Genomic DNA, 20013 nt, shown 5'->3' with positions numbered 1-20013 from the left:
AAAAAAAATTATAGTGCTTTGTGAAAAATACATTCTGGTGCTTTGTAAAAAAAAAATTTGGTGCTTTGTGAAAAAATACATTCTGGTGCTTTTAGAAACAATAAATTTTGGTGCTTTGTGAACAAATACATTCTGCTGCTTTGTAAAAAGATAAATTTTGGTGCTTTGTGAAAAAATACACTCTGGTGCTTAGTAAAAAAAGAATTATGGTGCTTTGTGAAAAAATACATGCTGCTGCTTTGTAAAAAAATAAATGTTGGTGCTTTGTGAAAAAATATATTCTGATGCTTTGTGAACAAATAAATTTTGGTGCTTTGTGAACAAATATATTCTGCTGCTTTGTAAAAACATAAATTTTGGTGCTTTTTGAAAACATACATTCTGGTGCTTAGTAAAAAAATAAATTTTGGTGCTTTGTGAAAAAAAAATTATGGTTCTTTGTAAAAAAATAAATTTTGGTGTTTTGTGAAAAAATACATTCTGGTGCTTGGTAAAAAAATACATTTTGGTGCTTTGTGAAAAAAAAAATTATGGTGCCTTCTGAAAAAATAAATTTTGGTGCATTGTGAAAAAATACGTTCTGGTGCTTTGTAAGAAAATACATTCTGGTGCTTTGTGAAAAAATACGTTCTGGTGCCTTGTGAAAAAAAATTATGGTGCTTTGTAAAAAAATAAATTATGGTGCTTTGTGAACAAATAAATTATGGTGCTTTGTGAAAAAATAAATTTTTGTGCACTGTGAAAAAATACATTCTGGTGATTTGTGAAAAAATAAATTATGGTGCTTTGTGAAAAACAAATTCTTGTTCTACGTGAAAAAATAAATTATTGTGCCATGTGAAAAAATAAATTATGGTGCTTTTTGAAAAAATAAATTATGGTGCTTTGTGAAAAAATACATTATGGTGCTATGTGAAAAAATAAATTATGGTGCTTTGTGAAAAATAAATTCTTGTGCTATGTGAAAAAATACATTCTGGTGCTTTCTGGAAAAATAAATTATGTTTCTTTGTGAACAAATAAATTATGGAGCTTTGTGAAAAAATTAATTATGGTGCTTTGTGAAAAAATAAATTATTGTGCTTTGTGAAAAAATAAATTATGGTGCTTCGTAAAAAAATAAATTATGGTGCTTTGTGAGAAAATACATTATGGTGCTATGTAAAAAAAATTATGGTGCTTCGTGAAAAAATACATTATGGTGCTTTGTGAAAAAATAAATTTTTGTGCTTTGTGAAAAAGAAATTATTGTGCTATGTGAAAAAAATAAATTATGGTGCTTTGTGAACAAATAAATTATGGTGCTTTTTGAAAAAATAAATTACGGTGCTTTGTGAAAAAATTAATTATGGTGCTATGTAAAAAAATAAATTATTGTGCTTTGTGAAAAAATACAATTATTGTGCTATGTGAAAAAATACATTATGGTGCTTTGTGAAAAAATAAATTCTTGTGCTATGTGAAAAAATAAATTATTGTGCTTTGTGAAAAAATAAATTCTGGTGCTTTGTGAAAAAATAAATTCTTGTGCTATGTGAAAAAATAAATTATAGTGCTTTATGAAAAATAAATTATTGTGCTTTGTGAAAAAATAAAATCTGGTGTTGGGTGAAAAAATAAATTATTGTGCTATGTGAAAAAATAAATTATGGTGCTATGTGAATAAATGTTTCGATGTTACCACCCTCGTCTTTGTACCTCCTTAACGTTTGGAGTTAAAAATACAAGATTTTACTTTTGGAACGACCGTTGTATGATAAAGTGCGTGCTCGATTCACATTCACAGCCACCATTCATCACTGGTAAATGTGTATTGAGAATAGCATACACTATGTAGAAAAATTAATTCTGGAGCACAAAAGTTCATGATCATGTTTAAGTCGATAGTTATAAATAACTAAGGCACTTCTCATGCGATAATAGTCTTTCACATATACGAACATGAAAATACCTGGACCCTTCGATATATCGATTGGCTCTTTAATTTCATCAGAAGTGATCGACTTGGTTGAACTCTACATTCTATATAATGTCACTAAGGACATAGACGTTGAAACAACTGGCGACCTTTAAGTTATTAAAATTGGAATTGTCTTAAATGTGATTTTTTTAAAACCATATTAAAGGAAATGAAAAAGAGAAACCTTAAAGTAGAAATCACGTCAAGCGTAAAAATAATTTATTTTCTAGGTGTAACTATTAACTTGGTTAAAAAAAAACATATGAACTTTATAATAAGGAAAACAATAAGCCAATCTATGTAGAGCCACTCCAATTACCCCAAAAAACTATAATCCAACATATTCCCAAATTTATTGGAAAAGGAATCATCCAGAACTTCTTAAACAAAGAAATTTGCAATACTCATAAAACTCTTTACAATAAAGCTATAATAGATAGTGGTTATAAAATCATTCAAATAAATTATATTGAACTAACATCACTAAGTAACGTATCCAAAATAGTAAGAAATAGAAAAATATCTGGTTTAAACCCCAATTTTATTTTATGGTTAAATCAACATTGGAAATCTAAATCTAATTAATTTAAACTTCCCTCCTAATAACATCCTTCATTCATTTTTAAATAAACGGAGCCTTAAATTAAGTTATGGTTGTATTGATAGCTTAGAAAAAATAATTAAGGAAACATAATAATAAAATTTTAAATGATAATATAATTACCTCAACTACAGTAAACCAAACAGCACGAAGACATGTAGCTGTATGACTAAATCTAAATGCTGCATACAACAGAAGTATTTATAAAAATCTATAGTTTACCAAGTCACAATATCAATTAAGAAAATCATAGTATTAATAAATATTATTTTTGTACTGCTGGTTATACCTTCAAAGAGAGATAGTTCCGCCACAAATGATCTTTCAACAATTTAAATTAGACTAATAAACCCTTACTTTCTTTATATTGCATATAAATAACTAGTTAAAACACCAATCGTCAAATGGGATATTAGAAAAAAAATAGCAGCTGTCAATCTTTATACACACCTTCTTATTTATCAGTCAACGAAAAATTTCATATAGCAATATTAAATGACATCAATAATCTTTTTTTTAATTACATTTTCACCCCAAACAAGGCATATTGCCACTTTATTGTAGGGGGCTACTATCATGGACATGGACATCAGAGGTACTGTGTAGGGAGTTAGATTGTAAGCTGTCGGTTCACATTGCATTTGAACTTCTGCATGTCAGGACAGTTGGGGAGGCAAGGACCCGGCAGGGAATTCCAAAGTGTAGTTGTCCTGGGGAAGAAACTACTGGAGTAGAAGGCTCTCTTACATCTAGGGATCTATACTGTGAAGGGGTGGGATGTAGCTGCTTGTTGGGTTTGTCGGGGGTATTTACGTCGAGGGGGCACAAGTGCTTGCAGTTCGTCAGAGCATTCACCATTAAAGTACTTGTAGAAAAGGCAGAAGGATGCAACATTTTGTCGATGGGACAGGGGCTGAAGTTTAGATGACAGTTCAGGACCTATCAGATTGACGACTCTCTTGTAAACCTTATCTAGGAGCGAGAGACTAGTGGTAGATGCACCAGCCCAAATATGACAACAATACTACATACATGGACGAATGGTGGCCTTATAGAGGTATAGGATACTTTTGGGCGTTAGTATCTTTCTAGCACGGTAGAGAGAACCTACCTTCTTCGCAGCGGTCCTGGCGATACTCTCGATGTAATTGTTCCAACTCATGTTTCCTGAGAGCATTAGGCCGAGAAGTTTAAAGGATGTACTTTCAGATAAAGAGTCATTGGCTATTGCTATTGGTGGTAGAGAAGGTTTCTTGTAATTATTGAAAGAAACGAGTTTAGTCTTGGCATATTGAATGTGACCATCCATTCATGTCCCTATTCCACTACAGATAGGGGGTCATCCTCTAGTGCTTCTGCCATTTCTTTATATATGTGTTCATTTTATTTCCTGTCGTGTCTGTTATAGTGTGGTGTCGTCAGCATATATACACATCTCACAGGCAATTTCGTCAGGGAGATAATTTATGAATATTAGGAATAACAGAGGCCCCAGGAGAGACCCCTGGGCCACTCCCGCATTTATATCGTACTGTTTAGATGTACGACTGTCGAGGACAACCTGGATTTTTCTCTTATCTAAAAAGGATTTAATTATGTCCCATGTATTCTTCCAGTGATGCCATATGATCTGATTTTCCCGAGAAGACCTTTATGCCATACCCTGTCAAAAGCCTTAGATATATCTAAAGCTACCGCTCTACCTTCCCGGGTTTCTTGTAATTATTGAATGAAACTAATTTAGTTGGAAGCATTGAACGTGACCAACCATTTTTGTCCCCATTCCACTACAGATTAGAGGCCTTCCTCTAGTGTTTCTGCCATTTCTTTAGAAATGTGTTCATTCGTCTTCCTGTCGTGCCTGCCATAGAGTGTAGTGTCATCAGCATATATACCCATCTCAGAAGCAATTTTGTCGGGGAGGTCATTTAAGAATATCAGGAACAATAGAGGTCCAAGGATAGTACCCTGGGCCACTCCCGCATTTATATCATATTGTTTGGATGTACGACTGTCGAGGACAACCTGGATTGGTCTCTTATCTAAGAAGGATTTAATTATGTTAAGTATTCTACCAGTGATGCCGTATGATTTCATTTTCCTGAGGAGACCCTTGTGCAATTCCCTTTCAATTCTTGTAAGTAAAAAATTCTCAAGCTTAGATCGAAACCAAAACGTAGAGACATTGAGTCAAGTACGATAACCATTACAACAATTTGACATAACATTTACAAAGTTTTTCACAAAATCTTATTCTTTACATAAAGAAGCTATCATGCTTCTCGATCGCGCATACACAGCCATGAAACAGCTGGCAAACAAATAAAAATCCGACGACTCCCAAGTACCAATTTTGGAAATTTGACCCCTTTTTCCGGATGAAAACCGATTAAAAGGTTTTCTTTTATGTCTGAATCCTCTATATACCAAAATTCAAGTCTTTACATAAAAATTCGTTGAGTATATAGGTTGAGAATTGTGTCCTCACATACATTCTCACTTTTATAGGTATATAGATAATAGTAATTAGAGATAATACAACGCCATATATTGGTATATATAGATTTATTTATCGACATAATAAGGAAACAGCAATCGGGGGAGGCGTTATATGCTCTTTATACCTAGGTATTTTGAAACGTAATGCTTCTCATCAGTAGAGGGACTAGGAGGCTAAGTTGCAAATTATTTCAATGTAATATATTGTTAGAAGGATTATTGGAGGAATATTAATGCATCCAGTATGTAGAGAAGTGATGGGGAGGAGCAGTGAGCAAGGCTTCTGGTGGTGTTAAACTAATGTAGGTGGATTTCTGTGAGCTGAGGACTTGCGATAGATTAGGAGCTATAAGGTATAGAGGGGTTAATATATTATAGGGGCGTTATTTAATTAATATGTTTCAAACACACATACTCTTTCTAGATTTAAAACCCAATATTTAATACCTTGATTCATGCTTACAGCTTTGACGATAAGCTTAACATTCTACATTACAGTAATGAGACCAAGTCAAGTTTTTAAGATTCGCAGTTAGTTTTTATCATTCAATTTCAACTTGCCTATATTCGTATTCATTAGTCTAATTTTCAATATTATGGTTTAATTAAATTTGTCATTATACAGGTTATTTTATTTTCAAATTCAAACACTCATTATTATCTGCCGTTTTTTCGAATTACACTATTGGGTTTTTCTTTTGTTTTTGTTTTTTAATTTACATTTTCACCCCAAACAAGGCACATTGCCACTTTGGTGTAGGGGGCTACTATCAGGGGCAGCAACTACTGAGGCAATATGTTGGGATTTGGGCAGCAAGATGTCGGTTCACGTTACACTTGAACTTCTGCATGTCAGTACAGTAAGGGAAGCAGGAACCTGGAATGGAATTCCAGAGTCTAGCGGTTCTGGGGAAGAACCTACTGGAGTAGAAAGATCTTTTACATCTAGGGATCTCTACAGTATGGGGGTGGGATTTAGCTGCCTGTCGGGTTTGTCGAGGGTGTCTACATCGTGGGGGCACAAGTGTCTGCGGTTCGTCAGAGCATTCACCACTAAAATACTTGTAGAACAGGCAGAGGGATGCAACGTTTCGTCAATGGGACAGAGGCTGAAGCTTAGATGCCAGTTCAGGGCCTATCAGATTAGCGACTCTTTTTTTAACCTTGTCTAGGAGCGCAAGACTAGTAGCAGATGCACCAGCCCAAATGTGACAACAATACTCCATACATGGGCGAATGGTGGCCTTATAGAGGTACAGGATACTTTCAGGTGTCAGTAATTTTCTAGGACGGTAGAGTTTTTCGCAGCGGTCCTGGCAATGTTTTCAATATAATTGTTCCAACTCATGTTTCCTGTGAACGTTAGGCCAAGCAGTTTGAAAGATGTACCCTCAGACAGGGAGTCTCTGGCCATTGCTATTTGTGGCAGAGAAGGTTTCTTGTAATTATTGAAGGAAACCAGTTTAGTCTTGGCAGTATTGAATGTGACCATCCATTTATGTCCCCATTCCAATATAGATTGGAGGTCATCCTCTAGTGTTTTTGCCATTTCTTTAGAAATGTGTTCTTTTGTTTTCTTGTCATGCCTGTTGAAGAGTGTAGTGTCATCAGCATATATACCCATCTCAGAGGCAGTTTTATCGGAGAGGTCATTAATAAATATTTGGAAACATAGACGTCCAAGGATAAACCCCTGAGGCACTCCCGCATTTATATCACACTGTTTAGATGTACGACCATCGAGGACAACCTGGATTTTTCTCTAATCTAAGAAGGATTTAATTATTTTAAGTATTCTACCAGTGATACGGTATGATTTCATTTTCCTGAGGAGACCCTTGTGCCATACCCTGTCAAAAGTCTTAGATATATCTAGAGCTACACTTCTGCCCTCCCCCGCTTTGTCCAGTGAATGGTATATACGTTCAGAGATCACAGTTAGTATGTCAGCTGTGAAACGGGCTTGTCTAAATCCATATTGTTTGTCAGTCAGAAGTTTAACATCTGTAAGGTGCCGGACAAGAACATGGTTAATTATGGTCTCAAATATTTTGTCGAAAAGTGGGAGGAGGCCAATGAGGGGATAATTTGATGGGTCAGTACTTTCGTCAGAATTCTTGAATACTGGTACCACACAATCAGTTTTCCAACAGCCCGGAAAGCAAGATTCATTAATGCATTTCTTGTAGAGTTTGGAGAGAACTGGAGCTACTTCGGCTGAGCACTTTTTTAATAGCACAGCTGGGATGAGATCAGGTCCACATGCTTTTGAAGTGTCAAAGTTTTTTATGATAGCGTGTACCTGAGCAGGGGTGTTTTTTGGATCTAGCATGGCGTCTGTCCGCATAGGAAAATCAGGCAGGGGGTGGTTGGAAGGGTCCAGTGTGGAGTTGGAGGCAAACCGGCTGGCAAGCATATTAGCCTTGTCGTTTGCTGAGCAAACAACCTCGTGATTGTTGGTTTGCGGGGGAATTGTTGATTGCCCATTATTTACTACACTGTTGTAGATTTTCCAGAAGTCATGATTTCCTAATTTTTGTGCTTCGATGCTTTTTTTTAGTGGTTTCAGTAAATTCTCTCTTAGCAGTCACTATTTCTTTCTTAACGTTACTTCTAGCTTCTATAGTCTTCTGTTTGTTTGAACTGGACTTGTGTCGGTTAAATCTGCGGTATGCATGCTGCCTTTGAGCAATGGTAGTTGCGCAAGTCGAAGTAAATTATTGGGGAGAGTGTGGCTTGCTATAAAATTTCCGCATGGGAACATGTGCTTCCATTACTGCTTTGAATCATTCAGTGGTCTCATTTGCGCACTTTTCAGCAGGAAGAGAAAAAATATTTCCCCGTGGGGCATCTTTGATAAGATCTCTGATGGCTTCCCAGTCAGCCTTTTTATAATATTTCGTTGTTTTGATCACTGGCTTTTCGGTTTGGGCTCTAGAATTTAGGGCGATTTCTACCATTATCACTGCATGGTCGGCGTTCCCGAGTGGGCTGTCAGCATCTGTTGTACAATCCTCGGGAACTGTAGTCAGAAACAGATCTAGAAGTGATGCGTGTTATTCTTGCTGGTCAGGGAAATGGGTTGGAAACGTAACCATTTGTGATAGGGAGTGAGATATAGCAAAACTATGTGTTGTGCTGCCCGCTTCGTCTGTGTGAGTAGAGAATCCAAGCAGTTTTTGTGGGGAACATTAAAGTCACCAAATATGTGTACTTGTGCGCTAGTGTCGAGGGAGAGTGCTGTGTCTATGCTGTCAGAGACTTTGTTTATTATGGTGCAGTCCTGGGTCGAGGGAGAGTGGTTGAGAAAATAAAAGTAGCTAATGTTGTGTTGAATTTTTACTCTAAAGCACATAAAGGCTTTATCCTCCGTTTCTAGGTTTGTTTCTCTAGTCAGGGGGAGGGTGTTACGAATTTAGACTCCAAGTCCGTGCATATGTCTGTCAGAGTCCTTACGGCAGAGTGGGAGATAGCCAGACATGTGAAAGTAGTTAAAGGGGATGGAGGAGTGTAGGTTAGTCTCGCTTAGTGCTAAGATATCCGGGGTATTTGTTAGGAGAACTGCTTCAGCATCAGCTTATATTAGTTCTAAGCCCACGGATGTTAGTGAATGCAAGCCTCAAGGGAGGAGGCAAGTTGGATTTGTTTGTCCCTAGGCCTGGTTTAAGCTTATTTTTTTTATTGTACTGTCATCATGTTTTTAAAGAGTTTCAGTTAGGTGAGGGGGAGCTGAACAAGAGGTTATGCAGGGTATCAGACATGCAACACAAGTAGACCATTAGCTGACCTTTCTTCGACTGGGACTGTGGCCTCCGGAAAGCCCATCGGGGTTGAGTGCAGGGTCCCTTTCCATGCGCGACATGGCACTACAAACATCCCGATATTATACAACTGTTGATGGAGAAGCCGCTCTAAGCGCTACCAAAGAGTTAGGGCTGCTGTACTACCAGTCGGGAACAACAGCCAGGAACTGTCAATCCGGTACCCTCAGCCCATCAGAAGATCACCCGAAGTGGCGCTTCATTTACTGTAAAACTCACATGAGTTTATATAAATCAATCTTCAAACTATCTGCGTCTTATTTCACTAATCAAATTTTTAAACATAATTATTTAATCAATAGATATGTTTAATGCTTATCCTACTTTTATAAACTAATCTTTTTTTTATTCATAGGCATATATATTCAACGTGATAACGGGTTGTTTACATCTATTGTAATTTAAATTTCCGGTTCATCCATTACAGTTTTTATTGAAGCTAGATTTACCATGTTTCAATTTATTATTAGTTATTTACTTATTAAACTCTATTTACACTTACCGTTTATTATTAGTAAAAATGTTTATTGGCTTAAGTTGTAACGCGCTTATGATATACGTTAGTATTACACTTTTCATCTGCTTATCTTGATTATGAGTTTTATCATAATCTATCATCAAATCACTAGGACTTTCGGCGGAGGTTTATTCTTGGCCCCCAAATCAACAAAGATTAGATCATTCCTGTAATGATCCGGTCCCTATTGATTCTGTGACGGAAATAAAGTTCTGTGCAGTTCCAGGACGTTCTGTCAACATATTGATTATCTTTCCTTGTTGTTTATAATTCGTGCTGTACGAGTTACTTCCCTTAGAAAATAAGGATATCTTCCGTGAACTAACACGCTTCGTTTCGCCTCCTTAATATTACACATTCATACTAATAATATTACAAAAAAGGTACAACATGGTCGCAGTGATAAAACTTGACTATGAGCCAGTACTGTTTAAAAAAAAAAGAATGAACTAAAAAAAAAGAAAAAAGAGAGAACTTTGAAAACAGCCTGACAACAATTCAGTCTTCTTACTTTTGAGAACACGTGCGTCACTAAGGCGCCATATTGAATTTGTACTCGAAAAAATGTGAGTTGCTTTTTTCCCCTCTTTTCCCTAATTATCTTCTTTGCATTCTCGTGTATCGTTTATAAGAAAATGACCAATCACTCAATGGAACCACACATGTGCTGGGATACTGACAATTTAGTGGATTCTTTTAAATTCTTTAAACAACAGTGTGAGTTATACTTCTCTGTCAGGAACATTGACGTAACCAAACAAGTGGACCACATTTTATTATTATCGAGGAAAGAAGGGCTAAGCCGATTTAACATGGTCATTTGAAAATGAGGGCGACAAGCGCAACCCTTTAGTGATTTGGAACAAATTCCAAGAATAAATAGAGCCTCAAATCAACTTTAGAATTGCTTCTTTTTACATAAATACTCGCAGACCGATACAGAAAATATCGATGACTTTCTCGCGAGATGCAGGCTGCAGGCGCAAAAATGCAAGTTCCGGTGCGGGCGAAATTGAAACAGAAGAATGCATCATAGACCAGATAATTGCGGGCACTAGATTCCCAGAGCTGCAAAAGCAGCTACTATGCAAAAATTAAAAACCGGCGATGCCTGAAGTTCTAAACATGTGCAGAAGCTTCGACGCTTTAGTAGATCACATGTAAAAAATGGGCGAAATAAAGGGTGGATGTAAAAGTCAGATAAGCTCTATCAAACACAAAATTGAGAGCGCAGATCTCTGTGGAAGACGTGGACTCCATCATAAACCAGGAAATCGTCCTGCTCGCGGCAGTACGTGCTCAGAATGTGGTCATAAAAACCACTGGGCCAAACGGTGTCAGACCCGAAAAACTAAAAATACCAACAGGCAGCCAAAAGCAAACAAGCTAACCAAGCAGAAAAATTTTGGACCGGAACGGGATACGTTAAAAAACCAGCAGAACTGTATAAACATACAGCAAGATGAAAAAGCAGATGATGTTGAAAGAATGTTTTTATATACACTAAATCAGAAAGGAGACAACACCTCCCAAACAGAAGCATTTGCCAACCTGGATATCGTCCTGCCAAACAGAAAAGTCATTCATGAGCTGAAGGTCAAAGTGGACACAGGCTCGGAAAGGAATACACTTTCCTTACGCACGTTCCGACAGATGTTTCCCAAACATGTGAACCAGAATAGGCATCCACATCCAGGCACAACGAACAAAGAAAGTGCAATTCTTACAGCGTACAATGGCTCTGATATCTTGCAGCACGAATCCATCGATATAAAGTGCGGGTACAAGGGTCTATGGAAAGCAATAAAATTTTATGTGGTCACATCAAATGGACCTACCATATTAGGATTACCTTTCATCCAAGATTTGAAATTGGCAATGCTACACTGTTCCATATAGAGAACAACATGTACCCCAGTTGATCCTCTGTCAAACACCATAAATTCTACGACAGATCTCATGGAAGCCTATCCGAACCAATTCGACCGGATTGAAAACTTTCCAGAAGAGTACCACATCGTACTTCGCTTTAACAACTTACCCATAGTCCATGCACCGAGGAAATGTCCCATCAATATGAGGGACGAGATAAAGGCAGAATTAGACCTAATGTCCCATCAATATGAGGGACGAGATAAAGGCGGAACTAGACCCAATGGTGTCTCTGGGAATAATAAAAAAAATTGATGAACCAACTAACTGGGTAAGCAGCATCATTTATGTGCGGAAGAGCAACGGCAAACTGCGAATATGTTTACACCCTAAAGATTTAAACAAAAACATAATGTGATGCCATTACAAAATCCCAACTACAGAGGAGTTCTTACACAAACTGTCTGGTGCAAAATTCTTCTCAAAGCTGGACGCCAAAAACGAATACTGGTCAATCAAACTTGACAAAGAGTGACAGATACTCACGACATTTTACTTTCCTTTTGGAAGATATTGCTTCAAGAGAATGCCCTTTGGGTTGGTCATGTCTCAGGATGTTTTCCAGCAAAAAATGGATATGATCATAAAAAATGTCCTGGAGCATTAGCGTTAATTGATGACGTGATCATATATGGAAAAATCAAAGAGGATAATGACTGAAACCTGATTAATGGAGATTCAAAGACTGCTGGCCTCACATTCAACAGCAGCAAATGTGCCATAAATCAGAAACAAGTCAGATTCTGTGGAGGAAATAAAATCACTCCCGAGCCCAGCTAATCTTACCGATCTGCAGAAGGTACTAGGGATGATCACCTACATGGCACCTTTCATTCGAAGGCTTTCAGACCTCACAGCTAGCCTCAGGGAGCTCTTAAAAAAAGATGCTGACTACCAATGGAACTGTAGCCACCAGAAGTTACTGCAAATCCCAACCCGCTGAAACCCTCATGCCGCATGAGATTCCCGTACGACCGTGGCAAATCTTAGCCACCAACCTCTTCAATCTGAATGGAATCAACTATCTCCTTGTGGTGGATTATTAATCAAAGTACCCCTTCATCCGCAGTCTCAGAGAATTCTCCAGCAAGGAGGTCATTAGTTGTCTCAAGCAAATATTTAGTGATCAGGGAGTCCCTGAAAGGCTCATAAGCGATAATGGTTCACAATTTAGCTACCAGCAGTTCAAAGAATTTGCTAAAGCCTGGGACTTTGAGCATATTACCAGCTCTCCCAGATACCCGCAATCTAACGGCATGGCAGAATATTGAATTCAGGCTGTCAATGCAGTCATGAAGAAAGCTATGTTGAGCAATCGGGACACAAACATGGGCCTCTTGTGTCTGCGATCAACACCAATGGATCATACAATCCCATACCCGGGTGAATTGCTTTTTAATCGCAAACTAGTCAGCAATCTCCCCACAAAATGTACGAACCAAAATGTCCATAGGGAAGAAATCCAGAATCGTCTGTTACAGAGAAAGTTGTCGCAGAAAAGACAACATGACAAATATGCTAAGGACCCCCCTAATCTCAGCGCAGGACGGTGAGTACGAGTACAAGACCAAGAGACAAGAAGATGGACTCTAGCGACTGTTAGACAAGCCTACACTGAACCACGTTCCTACATTGTAGAGACGTCATCAGGAGAGATTCTTCGCAGAAACCGTAGACATCTCAAGAAAATTACCCACACATCCAATATGACACAATCAATTACACATAATACACCCTCGCGTCATACCACCCAATGTGCCAGGCTCACATCCTGCAGAAACTCCCAATACACATGCAAGCATCTGCATGCCATCTGCCGAAACACATAGTCCTGCACATATCACGCAGTCCAGTACAAACAAACCATCTGTAACAATCACAAGATCGGGTCGGGTCATAAACCCCTCTCAAAAGATACGATCTGTAGATAAGTTCACTTGTAAAAACTCATCCAGCAACCTCTGGTTAAACAAACAATTCTCTTGTGAAAGAGGGATGTCAACATATGGATTATCTTTCCTTGGTGTTTATAATTCGTGCTGTACGAGTTACTTCTCTTAGAAAATAAAGATGTCTTCCGTGAGCTAACACGCTTCGTTTCGCTTCATTAATATTACACATTCATACTAATAATATTGCAAAAAAGGTACAACAGGTTCACCCTCGTAGACTTTGCCTTCGCTCTTTGAGAAGGTGTTAGTTTATTGCTAATCGCCGGACGCGCCCTCACTAGGTAATGCCGATGGGGTTGCCTAGGCACTTTTTGCAGATCAGAGTACTTCTCCTCAGGGGCGCTGACTTCTCAATTCCACTTTTCGACCTTGGTATCACGGTTCTTGCAGTGGGAGAGAACAAAATAACCACTAGAAGCTTGTGAACAAAAGAGCAATAGAAAAAAACAGGAACTATGACCACACACACACACACGCGCGCACACACACACACACACACATTTAAATTGTATACGCACTAATTCTTCATATACACGCATATTCCTATGTACATATTCATAGACGCACATACATTAATGCACACCCATGCAACATTTATTTTACTACTAATATAAAATAGTAATAATGAATTCATAAGAGCTCTACAAACTTCACGCTTAACTTACACCAGTTACATTAATAGAATCTTACGATTCCAGTAGATTTTGATGGCAATAAAAGTTCAACAACAAAGTTAGTCTTACTTACTGAGTTTTTCTACTTACTTGCAAACTGGATTGAGAACATGTCTACATGGCGGGAGAATACATTCCCGTCTTGTTGAACCAGGGACACACGACTTGGCTGAAAACAAATCAATGTTATAGGTTTCGATTAATATTTCCTCTCCGTTTTAAATAGGTCCCTAAATCAAAGAAATCATTTTTGTATAATTTTCTAAGTGGAACATTTCTAAAAATATCTTTAAGAAATACACTTTTCCTTGATTTTCGTTTATAAATTTTATTTCTATGCTTACATCGACAATTTAGCCTTGATCTTGTGCCATAATCGTTGTGTATTTTTTCGATATGTTTTGTAAAATTGATTGTAACCATTAAACGCGAATAAATACAGTCTATTAACACTTTATATTCCAATCTTATAAATCTTTTTTTCACCATTTGTTGGTGTTCCCTTTAAGAATTAAATAATTGCATAATATGTTTAAGAAATATTACGAAAATACTGCCAATAACATAAGGCGATAGTTGAGATAATTAACGGATTCTGTAAGAAACATCATCCACACTTACGTAAAAGGTGTATTGCCATCGTTACAGCAAAAAATGCGGAGAAAATGACGATTTTAAACATCATGGTTCTTGGAGGTTTGCTGCAAGTCCAAAAAAAAAAAAAAAAAAAAAACAGAAAAAAAGAAGAATACATTAAAACGACAATGTTCTTTTTTAAAAGAGATATGTTTTCTTAAGATGTGACAAGCGATTAAAATGATATTTTAGTTAAACGTGACAGACCAAAGCACAGACAAAAGCTAATAGAATTATTCTGGTATTGTTTCTTGTCCATCTTTCTCGGATCATTTGAAATATGTAGTTGGTCTAGAAGTTGATTTCAGTTCTATTATTGATTGGGAATACGAAATAACTTGTTTCGTTTACTCATGTTAAGACTCGCCTATTGTCTTTCAATCGTAGGCATGTCCCTTTTCTTCCCGAGATTCCTATGGATGGCTCTACTCTCGACTAGAAATCGACTCTAAAACTTCTTGGTCTTTCTTTCTCATCAAATCTTCTATGGAGACCATATATTTAATCCATTGCTCTTTCTGATTCTCGTAAAATCGGTTATCTTTATCGCTCTAAACACTTTCTCACGCCCGAAGTTATTCTCTATCTCTACAAATCTACAATCAGACCATGTATTATGTTGTTATATTTGTAAGAGAGAGACAGAGACATTTTAATAGTGATTTGTATTACACTTTGGATGAGGGGAGATATAGATATATAGATAGAAGAGAGATTGACATTTATACAGTTCTGACAATTCTGGGAGTGCTTCTATAAACATTATATTTCTTTAACACATATATGTTTGAGATGATGATTATCAGTTCTTTTATCATAAAGAAGGAATAGTCATTACGTATCATAGCTGAGGGGGGAAACATTCTTAAGATGATGAAGATACATTACTTATATGCGTTCATACACAAAGTTCTTATACAGATGAGTGGAACAAAAATTCATATAAATGATCCACAATACCTTTTTTTGTTGAATGACACAACACAAGACAGCTGTTACAAAATATGATGACGTCTTTCATTTTTTGACCGGTCAATAATTTCGCATCAAAAGCTCAAAGTCTTTTATGATATCCTTCTTCTAAGCCTTCGCTTCCAAAGATGGATGTCAGCTATATCTGTCCGACCCTCTCTCGACCCTGCCTCGACTCTGGCTCTACTCTGACTTAAGCTCTTACGATATTGACAACTCATCTCTTCCATGACGTCATTGCATGGCCAATAACGTGCATATCGGTCCCGTGGCCTGACATGCCTCATGTGTCTAAACATGTACTGTTTCTCACATGTCTACAACAAGAGTTCTGTAACCTATTCTTTCGACTAACCTACTTTACACATATGTTTAACATTTTCCTATTTCGTTTCAAATTCCTTTTTCAATAACAGAATTGAATCAATAACATTACTAAACAAGGAATTCCTTTTCAACAAACATCTGCTTATTTATTTTAAACTCTCGATCGGAATTCTTCTGAATCTTAATTCCAACCATAGCTTCCCAGGTTCGAATTCTCGGACTATCCTATCTGATTTTTACTTACTTACAACAACAGGCGACCTGTTCTCTACCACATGTATAGATTATTATTTTGTTTAATATTTTCACGTCAAACAAGGCACATTGCCACTTTGATGTAGGGGGCTACTATTAGGGACACAGGCTACAAGGGTACTAGGTGGGGAGTTGGGCTGTAAGATGTTGTTTCACGTCACACTTGAACTTCTGCATGTCAGTATAATTGGGGAAGCGAGAACCTGGAAGGGAATTCCAAAGTCCAGCTGTTCTGAGGAAGAAAATACTGGAGTAGAAGACTCTCTTACATCTAGGGATCTCTACTGTGAAGGGGTGGGATTTAGCTGCTTGTTGGGTTTGTCGGGGGTATTTGCGTCGAGGGGACACAAGTGCTTGCCGTTCGTCAGAGCATTCACCGTTAAAGGACTTGTAGAAAAGGAAGAGAGATGCAATATGTCGTCGATGGGACAGCTGAAGTTTAGATAACAGTTCAGGACCTATCAAATTGGCGACTCTCTTTAAACCTTGTTTAGGAGCGAGAGACTAGTGGTAGATGCACCAGCCCAAATATGACAACAATACTCCATACATGGACGAATGGTGGTCTTATAGAGGTACAGGATACTTTCAGGCGTTAGTAGCTTTCTAGCACGGATGAGAGAACCTACCTTCTTTGCAGCGGTTCTAGTAATGCTCTCAATGTGACTGTTCCTACTCATGTTCCCTGTAAACATTAGGCCAAAGAATTTAAAAGACGATCTTTCAGATAAATAGTCACTGGCCATTGCTATTGGTGGTAGAGAAGGTTTCTTGTAGTTATTGAAGGAAACAAGTTTAGTCTTGGCAGCATTGAATGTGACCATCCATTTATGTCCCCATTCCACTACAGATTGGAGGTCATCCTCTAGTGTTTCTGCCATTTCTTTAGATATGTGTTCATTTGTTTTCTTGTTGTGTCTATTATAGAGCGTGGTGTCATCAGCATATACATCTATCTATCTCACAGGCAATTTTTTCATGGAGGTCATTTAGGAATATTAGGAATAATAGAGATCCAAGGATAGACCCCTGAGGCACTCCCGCATTTATATCATATAGTTTAGATGGATTTTTCTCTTATCTAAGAAGGATTTAATTATGTTAAGTATTCTATCAGTGATACCATATGATCTGATTTGAGAAGACCTTCATGCCATACCCTGTCAAAAGCCTTAGATATATCTAGAGCTACCGCTCTACCCTCCCCACTGCTTTGTCAAGTGAATGGTATATACGTTCAGAGATTACAGTTAGAAAGTCTGTTGTGGAATGGGCCTGTCTAAATCAATATTGGTGGCCGGTCAATAGTTTAGCATCTGTAAGGTGATGGACTAGACCTTGGTTAATTATGGACTCAAATATTTTGGCAAAAAGTGGGAGGAGGCTAATGGGTCATTTCTTTCGCCAGAATTCTTGAAAACTGGTAACACAGAAGCAGTTTTCCAGCAGGCAGGAAAGCAAGATTCATTAAGGCATTTGTTGTAAAGGTTGGAGAGGATTGGAGCTACTCCAGCGGGGCACTTTTTAAATAGCACAGCCGGGATGAGATCAGGTCCACATGCTTTTGAAGTGTCAAGATTTTTATGATGTCATGCACCTGAGAAGGGGTGATTTTCAGATCGTCTAGTATGGCGTCTGTCTGCAAAGGAAAGTTCGGGAAAGGGTGGTTAGAAGGGTCCAGTGTGGAGTTGGAGGCAAACCGACTGGAAAGCATGTTAGCCTTCTCGGTTGCTGAGCAAACAACTTCATGATTGTTGGATAGTGGGGGAATTTTGATTGTCTATTATTTACAATATCATTATTTACTACACCATTGTTTACACTATTATTTACTACACCATTATTTACTAAACCATTATTCACTACATTATTTACATCATTATTTACTACACCATTATTTACTACATTGTTGTAGATTTTCCAGACGTCACGTGTTCCTAATTTCTTTACTTCGATGCGTTTTTTAGTGGTTTCAGTAAATTGTCGCTATTTCTTTCTTACAGTTACTTCTAGCTTCTATATACTTCCGTCTGTTTGAACTGGATTTATGTCGGTTAAATCTGCGGTATGCGTGCTGCCTTTGCGCAATGGCAGCACCACATGTGGAAGTAAACCATTGGGGAGAGTGTGGATTGCTATAAAATTTCCTCGTGGGAACATTGCTTCAATTGCTACTTTGATCAGGGAAACGGGTTGGGAACGTAGCAATCTGTGATAGGGAATGAGTTATAGAGAAGCTATGTGTTGTGGTACCAGCTGCATCTGTGTAAGTAAAAAATCCAAGTCAGTTGTTGTGGTGGACATTGAAGTCTCCAAATACATGTACTTGTGCGCTAGTGTCGAGGGAAAGTGCTGTATCTATGCTGTCAAAGACTTTGTTCATTAGGGTACAGTCTTGGGTCGAGGGGGAACGGTAGAGAAAATAAAAGTAACTAATATTATGTTGCATGTTAAGTCTAAAGCACATAAAGGCTTGATCGTCCGATTCTAGTTTAGTTTCTCTTGTCAAGGGGAGGGTGTTTCGAATATAGACTCCAAGTCCGTGCATATGTCTGTCAGAGTCCTTACTGCAGAGTGGGAGATATCCGGGCATGTTAAAGTTGTTAGAGGGGATGGAGGAGTGTAGGTTAGTCTCACTTAGTGCTAAGATAGCCGGGGTGTTTGGTAGGAGAAATGCTTCAACATCATTTAAATTAGTTGTAAGGTCACGGATATTCGTAAATGCAAGCCTCAAGGGAGCAGGCAATTTGATTTTCATCAAGATTATTATTATGTAAAATGTGTAGACATTATCGTAAAATTTATTATTAGAAAAATAGTTTCTGGCTGGAAGTTGTCACTCTTTGTCTCGAACGAAAAGGAAAACATGATTATATTATAATTGCGACACTATTATAAAATTGAATTAAAATTATTTTAAAAAAGCAAACTAAATTAAAACAAATAAATCTTGTACTTACTTTAGAATCAGTTGGTTGATCACATTGACATTCTTCACTGCCGGCACAGACAATTTTACCACGCTTTTTATAATCTCCAAACCCAGGAGGGATTGTGTTTAAGAGGAAAAATAAATAAATAAGAAAAATAGAAACGTATCATTTTTTTTTTGTTTAGCTCCACCCACCTTTTATTATATCAACCAATCAAAATGTCTGCATTACATTTACGTTTACTTTTCTCCTTCTTTTACAATTTTCTCTTTTGCTTCATTCCTAATGGCAGTTTACAAAACGCCCAGAATCAGTGTCACTAAGAACATAACAAATAAAAATTAAAAAATAAAACAAAACAAAATTTTCACCGTTGATTAATGAGACAATTTCATCAATCAAACTCGAGTTGAATTAATTGCTGACGTGGTGTTCTACGTCTAAAATAAAATAATAATCCCCACCCTCCCTCTATATGTGTGTAAAATAGGACTGAGATAAAATTAAACAACGATAAAGTAAAGAAATGTGTCATTACCAAAATTCATCTTTAGGTAACAATAACTGGAAAAACAAAAAAGGGAAACAGCAAAGGCGTAATAAAAATGAGCAAAGAATAAACTCGATCCAGACAGTAATTAAGTGCAATTTTATTAATACACAGAAATAACAACTGTTGCTTTTATTTCTTTTCAAAAGGCGATTAAGAAAATTAACTGAAATAACAATCTAAAACAAATAAAATATAAAATCTCTATCTCTACTATTATATAAACGTCACTTAATGTGCGTGTGAGTGCCTTCCTCATAGGTTCTGAAACAGTTGCTTTTATCTTATAATTTTTATTTCTAGCAATGTTCTTAGATATCAGCTGACATGATATTGCAAACAAACACAGATGGAATTTAATGAACGACATTATCATTATTATTT

General features: G+C 37.2%; 1 protein-coding gene across 2 annotated transcripts in view; it reads right to left on the bottom strand.

Moving 5' to 3' along the window:
• LOC145242734 (uncharacterized) overlaps positions 1-19605 on the bottom strand; it is a 41539-nt gene extending 21934 nt beyond the window's left edge. Inside the window, exons 1-3 of one of the 2 annotated variants that reach the window (XM_080105876.1) lie at positions 19107-19605; positions 14578-14657; positions 14047-14125 (exon numbers count right to left, since the gene is read on the bottom strand). In XM_080105876.1, coding sequence (XP_079962002.1) covers positions 14047-14125; positions 14578-14641 — 143 coding nt within the window. In that variant the 5' untranslated portion in view covers positions 14642-14657; positions 19107-19605. The remainder of the gene's footprint in view (positions 1-14046; positions 14126-14577; positions 14658-19106) is intronic. The other variant, XM_080105877.1, reaches the window with a different exon arrangement.
• Positions 19606-20013: the final 408 nt, after the last annotated feature.

The sequence above is a fragment of the Euprymna scolopes genome, chromosome 21 (assembly GCF_053919585.1).
Source record: "Euprymna scolopes isolate OS-2025 chromosome 21, ASM5391958v1, whole genome shotgun sequence".
NCBI classification, from domain to species: domain Eukaryota; kingdom Metazoa; phylum Mollusca; class Cephalopoda; order Sepiida; family Sepiolidae; genus Euprymna; species Euprymna scolopes.
This window is presented reverse-complemented; position numbering and strand designations above follow the sequence as displayed.